Raw genomic sequence first — 8,778 nt, 5'->3', positions numbered from 1 at the left:
AATACACATTAAACTAATACAAACATTAACTTTCTAATACAATCTACCAAACGACCGCTAAGGAAGCACATAGCTGAAGCACACATATTGACGCCCAATTGTATACTTCTCTTTTTCCCTCTCCCTCTTATTAGAAAGTAATATTAATAATTTGAAAACCAAATGATAAATTGATACACTAATTTATTTTATTCGTCTCATATTAATTATTCATCTTACTATAAAATAGTTGTCCAAATTATTTATTTATTTATTAAATAAAAAAATTAATTTAAAAATTTACATTTACAACTGCAATTAATAATTTTTGAAAGTCTAAACAAATTTATAAGTTCCAAAAAAAAAAGAATGGATAAGTAGTACCCTCCGTCCTTCTTTACTTGTCCACTTTTCTATTGATACGAAAATTAAGAAGCAGTCAATGATAGGAGTTATTTTACCATATTGTTTCTTAAATATAATAAATTTAATATTTTGAAAAATGCATTAGATAATGAATCATATTTAATATTAAGAATAAAATGGGTAGAAATATGTAAATTATCCATTAGTTTTATAAAGTGGACAAGAATTGTTGCACATTTCAAAATACAAAAGTGAACTAGTAAAGATGACGAAACAAGTAAATTAGTAAAACTATCAATCTTATTTATAGTTTCTTAAGGGATGTTTAAATAGGAAAGTGGATAATTAATATGGGAGTATGTTTTGTTTTATTTAATCCTTTCCTGAGAAACCCCTTTTGTGAATCTTGTCCTTACTTGTACGGTTAAGATCAAGTCATGCTTGAATAATAAACCAAGTTTCTACTAATAATATCACTTATCTTTCAAGTTTTATTTCAAGGGGTTCTTCTTTATATGTTATTGTATTGATTATTGTAGTTATGGGACAAGCTTTGGGTTGTATTCAAGTGGATCAATCCACAGTTGCTATAAAGGAAAACTTTGGCAAGTATGATGATGTTCTTGGTCCTGGTTTTCACTTCATGCCTTGGTTTTTTGGGAGCCAATTAGCTGGTTATCTTTCACTCAGGGTGCAGCAACTTGACATTAGATGTGAATCCAAGACTAAGGTTTGCATATTGTCTTTTTATTTTTCTTTTATCATCTTGCTCAAAAGCTAGCTTGTCTTTTGGTTCAAGGAATTAGGTGGGCTGTCCCGGTCTAAATTTTGGTCCTTCATCTCACGTTTGATTAGAGCTATTAGGTAAAATTGGTATTAAAAACAGGACTATAATCTGGATAACTTATCTCATATAGAAAGTGGGATAGGTTACTCAGGTTTAAGTCTTGATTTTTGTCTCGGGATTATAATACTGAGATATCCAAATTTTAAACCAAATGGCCTTGCAATTCCCTTACTTCTCTTGTGCAAATTACCATGTTTATAAGCTGTTAAAAGTTACAATTTCTAGTAGCCTCCGGGACTTGGTTCAAGTGACTAAGGTTGAGGGAACCTTGGGTCAGATGTTCGAGGCAAAGCGAACTAAGACTGATATTCAAGCGGATAAGGGTAAAGAAGCAGGCCTATTTATCCCCGGTTTTGAAAGACGCGGTTGATTCTAAGAGTTGGCCCAATACTTATTTCTTGATCATCACAACAAAAACAAAAAAAAAATAGTTGAAATGATTAAGGTACCAATAGTCTCAAGGAAGTATTTTATCTATCTGTTGCTTTCTTGCTCATAAATCATAATTTCGTGACAATTGACCACAGGCAGATACAACTTTTTTCTGCATGTAAAAGCATCTAGTGATTTTAGCTCAGATTACACATATAATTGGAATTTTTACAACAACAAAAAAAATAGCTGGTGATATCCCACAAGTGGGGTTCGGAGAGGATAGAATGTACGTAGATCGTACCCCTAATCTCGTGGAGGTGGAGAAGCTATTTTCAATATAGTTCGAAGTTCTAACTATGATGTGCAATCAGTATTCTTTGGAGGTTTGAACTTTATTTATTTTGTAAAGCAAATGTTTTTATTTGTCTCTCATGAAAACTATATTTTCAGGATAATGTTTTTGTGACTCTGGTTGCTTCAATCCAGTACAGAGCCTTGGCAGATAAGGCAGCAGATGCCTTCTATAAACTTAGCAACACAAACGAGCAGATTCAAGCATATGTCTTTGATGGTTGGGATGCAAATCTTATGCTTATGCATCATAGCTATTTGTTTGTTATGACAGATAAAAGCATATCTGTGTTGATTCAATCGAGTCCAATAGAATTTCAACATGCAGATAGCTTTATATCAACACAGTTTAAAAAGCCATTGTTAGTGATACCATTTACGTCCTTAGCTCAACTAGTAGGACCTTTAGAGTCCACTTCTTCCCCACACTACGAGTGCAAAGAAAAAGAACAAAGACTACCATTAAAACAGTCCAAGCAAGACTTACCAAGCCCTCTCCTAGTGTTTGCACCAGCCTAATGAATATATGACGTATTTACATGCACTCCAATCACTAAACCACAGTTAAATCAGTAAACTACGCTTAACTAATACACATTCTCACCTTAATCTATGACTTAATCATGAATTAGTATATTTTAGTATAAAAACCGGGTACGATTATATAGTGAATGTCACTAGTTCAAGAGATTTTGCTTTGTCCCCTGTCCGTGTTGCAGTGTTTCCTAAGATGTATACTTATTCCTCTCTTATGATGTGTTCTTTTCTCATTCTGCTATGTTAAGTAAACACATAATTATGATTAAAAAAATTGCCAAACTTCATATGGAGAAGTTTACCTTTTTCAATCCAAAAGCTTCTATACTAAGTAGGTTCTCATTGATGTTTGTCAGTTATTAGGGCAACTGTGCCAACATTGGACCTGGATAAAGTTTTTGAACAGAAAACTGAGATAGCTCAAACAGTTGGGAAGCGACTAGCGAAGGTATCTCTCTTTATATTAGAACTACTGCAACTCTTGAGCAAACAAATAGAAGAAACTAAATCAATTCATATCTGATTTTCCATCTGGGATTACACAGGCAATGTCTCTTTATGGATATGAGATAGTTCAAACTCTTATTGTAGATGTTGAACCAGATGACCAAGTGAAAAGTTCAATGAACGAAATTAATGCAGGTATGGCTATCTTTAATACTTCACTGGCTTATTTTTCTTCCCCCCTAAATGGAAGTAAAGTGTAGTTAGTATTGCTTCGAATCCTCTTGGCAAAGTTGGAAAAGAATTCCTTTTACCAGACTTGCAGTCCATCCCCCCCGGTGCGCTTTTGGCTTTCAATATGTGATTACTAATTTCGGTGCTCGTAGTCTCGTACCAAATATTGACATTGAACGAGACTAGAGGAGCTTTGGAACAACAGCAAAATTCTCTCAATTGATACTTGTAAATCAGAGGTTTGAACCATATAATCAAATCAGGCAGGTTGCCCTCTATTATCACATCTTGGTATAAAGCTCCAATAGTAGAGAAAAACAGTTTTACAAAGTTAAAAGTAATGGACCATGTAAACTATGTATTGAGTTCTTGTTTGCATATTGATAGACCATGTAAACCTTCGTTCTTCTAACGTGAGTTTGACAATTTCATGAAAACTAGCTTCAAGATTGAGAGAAGCTGCATATGAGATGGCAGAGGGAGAGAAGATTCTGCAGATAAAGCAAGCAGAAGGGGAAGCAGAATCGAAGTATTTAGAAGGGCTCGGAATTGCTCGTCAACGGCAAGCTATCGTGGAAGGGCTTAAAGCAAGTGTGATAGGATTCTCTACAAGTGTTCCAGGGGCATCAACCAAGGATGTCATGGACATGATTTTAATCACCCAATATTTTGATACAATGAAGGAGATAGGGGTCTCCTCTAATTCATCTGCTGTCTTCATTCCTCATGAGCCAGAGGATGTGACATCTGAGCAGAGGTAAGAAACAGTTTGCTTCAAGGGAACATATTAAGGCTGTGATTCCGACATGATGGTTTCTTTTGTACATAATATACTTGGAGGATCAGAAAGTATCCAACTGCTTTGAAATTTCTGTAAGAGATTGTTGTGTTAGCGACGGTATGCGAGATAGATGTGTGCTCAATCCGAACTATTAAATCGATACTTTTTAACAGTTACCTCATAACGCTTATAGAAAATTGAGGAACCGAGAAGAATATGGTTTTTTCTTTCTTTTCTTGAAGTGCTGCTGGTATGAGGGTAGCCTAAGGCCCTGGCAGAGCATATGCAGGGTATTGTATTGTTTTGTTGTTCAGTATCTTTTTATGCAAATTGTAGCTAAAGTGGGCATCATATATGTACTTCCAGCGAACAGTTAATACGATATTTTCACCAGCTAAGACTACCAAGGCTAACAGGTACTTTAGACAAGATCCTTAATAGTGACTACACGTGTTTGAGAGTAATCTCACCCAGTGGATGGACAGGCAAGTAGAACCAATCAAGAAAATTAAGAAAAGAAGAAAGGCAGGCAGCTCTCTTTCAAGAGCCTTTTATACTCATCTAACAACACAATGTCAGAATATTCATACAATAAATAATGATCAAAGAAAGATTAATCAATTACGTGAATGAGGAAGCTCGGGTAAAAGGTTAAAACCTGTGCCTCAATGAACACTAAGGATGCATATAAGCAAAAAATCATGAGTTTGCATTACCAGCTGAAGATTATTCTCCCTGGCGCAGAAGGATAATGCGCTGAAGCAAATCTATCTAATTTATTACTCTGGATCATACAAAACAGACACCGTTTCACTCACATTTCTGTAAGGTACTAACAGACTCATGGCTTGAGGGCTACAGCCAACCCAATCTTGGCGCTCTTTTCAATTGCCCTGGTGTCCACTTCACCAGATATTGTGAAGAGGGATTTTGGTCGCCACTCGTGTTGGATGAGAGCACTTGCCTTACCATAGCTGTTAACGCGAGCCTTCACCGTGGTCAATGGGTCCAACAAATGCTGTGTTCCAATGGTCAGTGTGTTCTCGTTGCCTGAGAAGCTGTGAGTCAACTCTGCACCAACAGCTGTATTTGTCACTGGCTTCACCGTGTGGTAGTAGGAAGCACTGATGGTATCACCCTTGTCATTCCTGCACAAAATTAGCACTCGGTCCAAAAGGGTTCCAAGATAAGAAAATAACAAAGATAATGATGGAACATGTTGGTCTCCAGGTCACAATTTTTTGCAAAATTCTAGAACTTTGATGCAATTATACAGCCCTCACTTCATTTCAATATAGCATCTCATCAGAGTAGAGGAGACAAATGATTCATTAGTTTAGTCACAATGAAGAGGTTCAAATCCCGAAAGTGTTTCTTGCAGAAAGAAAGAAAACCAAGACATTACAAGGTCATTTCACAGTTAGAAAGAGAACAAATGGCTAAATGAGATATTTTACTCCATGAAGAATCTTAACATATACATTATGGCGAAGGAAGATACCACAAAAATTCTTACAATGCTAAGGAAGCAATCAGATCAGCAGTACAAAAACTCAGACCAGCATTGCATTTTGTGAAATTGCCTGTGGCAGTGTCAAATGATAGATCAGTGCCCAAAGCAACGGTATTGTTGCCAGCAACGCCTGAGAAGTTGACAAGAGGACTTGCTGTGAGTCCAATGCTAGTGTTGATCCCGGCATACTCATGCAAGTACTGGAGCTCTACCTGAAGCATAATATTTTTGCTTAGAATCACACAATTAAGTAAACCACCAGCCAACTGCAGAGAAATATAGTTAAAAGCAAAGGAACCTTTCCAGATTTCTGATCTGGTATGACAAAGCTGACAATTGTCTTGAGCCCTGGTGCAGGTTCATCAACAGTGATGGTAGTGTAGACCTGCATCATTCAATTCTAGTTACTAAGCATATTCTCATAACAAACTTGAACTTGTCGGATTTCCCAATCAATAAGTCTCAAAAATTGGAAGTTCAAAACCTAAGAAGACAGAGAACTACTTGTGAGAGTGCAGAGGTCAGGGGAGTGTAGAGAACAAGCTTAGATGACTCAAATGTATTCTCTCTTCCCAATTGAACCTTTAACTTTGATTGTACAGCTCCTTTTTTACTACCAGAAAACTCGTCTTGATTATCATGCTTGAAAATTCAGTCTTTAGTTAATATAAGTTTGCATTTGGAGGTAATTACAGCTCCTTTTTTTACTACCAGAAAACTCGTCTTGATTATCATGCCTGAAAATTCAGTCTTCAGTTAATATAAGTTTGCATTTGGAGGTAATTACATCACTGTAATCAACACCAGAGAAAAAACTAAGCTAACACCTGAGATGCTATTATGTGAATATAAAAGGGTCTGCATGAGAGATCCAACAGACAAACGGAGGAGAGGGCACAAATGAGCAACATAAAACAATTACTAAGGATAGAATTTTTTCCAAACCTTTGTGAAAAGAGTTGAAGGTGACTTGCCATGTAAGAACTATGGTTGATATTGGTAAAGTGGCTGTCCTACCATTTCAATTATTGCCTTGTAGTTGTTGGAGAACATATTAATATTGTACACTGCTAGTCGGAAAACAAATCACGGACACCAACTAAACTAACTAACACAATCTTTCAATAACAGCATGGAGAAAGATATAGACTCCAGAGCATTAAATCAGCCAACGGGAAGGAAAAAGATAACAAAATAACCAAATTAAAACTTCCGGGGGAATCCTTCATTTTTACTTTCCGTTTCCTGATTTTTTGAGTTATATTTTCAGGGAAAAGGATACTTGAAGGATTGAAAAAGTTTGATCAAAGTGCAGCCAGATCAATATAACTAGACAACCAAACATGTTGTGCACCTAGCATCTCCAAAGATATATAAATTCAATTATTGTATCTCCTAACAGAATTATTATTAAATATAAGTTACAAATATTAGATCCCACTTCCCAGTAATCAAGCTGAAAAATGAACTCACATTGGAATTGGTGTCCACTTTTACATCAGTGGTAATGTTCTTGTTCTTCAACTGGGTGCTAACATCTGCCAAGAATAATTCACCCTTCTTCAGACCAGATGAGGTGATAGCCTGAAATGTGTGACATAAACTTTAGCAACATACACTTAAAAAGTCTTAATTGAACACAACAATTTCAATAACAAGGTATCATTGTCAAACAACGTGAAGCATCCACTACAGGCATTGTGAGGCAATACCCGAGGAAATCCTTCCTGAGAAATACATACTCTACTGGAAGTAAGTAAAAATAACCAGAGGCTAATGTGGCCTTGTGATAACGGGTTTATCAGAATCCAGTACGTTTCACGTAGATATAAAATAATTTCATTAAAAATTGGAACATATAATATATATGAATCACAATTTAAAAATACAACAAATTCAATGCTAAAACCTTGAAGAACCCACAGATTTTAAGACTTATATTCGCCATCAAGAAGATGAAACTAATTACCCATCGCATGATATGGGCACAATGTAAATTAGACAAATCCTTCCTCATTTCTTGAAGTAATAAGTTTCATTACCTATCTTCCTAGGAGCTACATAAGACCATAATTATTAAACCCCCACCCACCCACCACCCACACGTAATTTCCTGTATAAAAATTATCACAATTACATACATAACCAAGACGGAGGGGAGCCTTGGGGTCATGAGTTCAAGCCGTGAAAACATTCTTTTGAGAAATGCACACAATAAACTCTTGTGATCCGGCCTTCCTCCGAACCCTGCACAGAGAGGGAGCTTTAGTGCAACGGGCTTTCAGTTTTTTTAACATTGGTTGAGCCCTATCCTGAACCCGCATATGCACTGGGCTGCCCTTTATTATGGTTGACCACAGAAACTACAAATTACTCATCCCATCAAACCAAAACACAAACACGAATGAACAATAAGCAAAATTTTTGAGTGATAAACTAACCACTCCGGTTGTGCTGTACGTAGTAACGGTGAACTTGTGGTCACTGACATAGTCCCTGTACAGAAGATCTGAAAACAACAAAAAAAATATATAACATCCATCAATTACCACCACGCGTGATGTTTGGTTGATAGACCAAATAATAATGCAAATGATTTAGTCCAGAAACGAAACTTTGCAATATAAAAAAGACCATTTTACAAAGTACCAAACAATAAAATGAAAAAGAAAGAAGACGGAAAGCGAAATACCTCTAGCTTTTTTGCCGATATCGGAGTAAAGTCCAGGACCCTTCACCATTTCTGCACACAAAAAATCAAACTGCAGAAGAGGAAAGAGAAGGTTTTAGAGAGAGAAAGAGAATCGGTGTTTATCAAAGACTTGGTTTGTTGCAAAAGAAAAATATTGTAGTGGAGTATGAACAACCCTAGCTTATTGCGGTTGGTTCATTTTAGACCATTTGATCATATGCTGGATGTGAAGGAAGATGTTGAGACCGTTGATTAAATCTAACATGAGGGCAACATAGAACTTCTATATTTTCTGTTTTTGAGGATTTTTTTGTTATTTTCTCAGTCCAACCTGGGATCATTCATATAGCCCTTCGACTCTGCGTAGAGATACGTTGTCAATTTTGAATTAGAAGGGGAAAATGATCAAATTTACATACCTTGAAAAATTATTTAAATATATCATTCATCATATTTGGGATCAAATATATTCTTATTATCATATTTTTGAATCAAATTTATTTATGTACTTTGAAAAATTAATTACATATACCTTTTATCATATTTTGGAATTAAATTTACTCTTAATATTATACTTTGGGATCAAATTTACCTTCATTATCAAGAAACTCTTCATGTGTATCTTTTTTAATAGAAAAGTTCAAATCAACGTTAAAATA

The 8,778-nt window shown here is 35.7% G+C and overlaps 2 protein-coding genes across 3 annotated transcripts; one reads left to right on the top strand and one right to left on the bottom strand.

Annotated features, from left to right (window-relative positions):
- Positions 1 to 687: 687 nt before the first annotated feature.
- On the top strand, positions 688 to 4,312 carry LOC107878182 (hypersensitive-induced response protein 2). Its single transcript, XM_016725101.2, has 5 exons — positions 688 to 1,075; positions 2,018 to 2,138; positions 2,812 to 2,903; positions 3,001 to 3,097; positions 3,575 to 4,312. Exons 1-5 carry the CDS (start codon positions 887 to 889, stop codon positions 3,892 to 3,894), a joined length of 819 nt encoding a protein of 272 aa, XP_016580587.1. The 5' UTR covers positions 688 to 886; the 3' UTR covers positions 3,895 to 4,312.
- Positions 4,313 to 4,422: 110 nt separating this feature from the next.
- Positions 4,423 to 8,521, bottom strand: LOC107878172 (mitochondrial outer membrane protein porin of 36 kDa). Of its 2 annotated transcripts, XM_047406401.1 has the most exons (7): positions 8,295 to 8,521; positions 8,120 to 8,189; positions 7,869 to 7,936; positions 6,901 to 7,011; positions 5,726 to 5,812; positions 5,431 to 5,639; positions 4,423 to 5,062 (listed from the first exon to the last, which is right to left on the bottom strand). In XM_047406401.1, exons 2-7 carry the CDS (start codon positions 8,166 to 8,168, stop codon positions 4,756 to 4,758), a joined length of 831 nt encoding a protein of 276 aa, XP_047262357.1. In that variant the 5' UTR covers positions 8,169 to 8,189; positions 8,295 to 8,521; the 3' UTR covers positions 4,423 to 4,755. The 2 variants fall into 2 exon arrangements, with proteins under 2 accessions (XP_047262357.1, XP_016580577.1); XM_016725091.2 differs by having other exon boundaries at positions 8,120 to 8,493.
- Between the last annotated feature and the right edge of the window lie 257 nt (positions 8,522 to 8,778).

Source organism: Capsicum annuum, chromosome 1, assembly GCF_002878395.1.
Source record: "Capsicum annuum cultivar UCD-10X-F1 chromosome 1, UCD10Xv1.1, whole genome shotgun sequence".
NCBI classification, from domain to species: Eukaryota; Viridiplantae; Streptophyta; class Magnoliopsida; order Solanales; family Solanaceae; genus Capsicum; species Capsicum annuum.
Note: the sequence above shows the minus strand (reverse complement) of the source record. Positions and strands in the feature narration are given on the sequence as shown.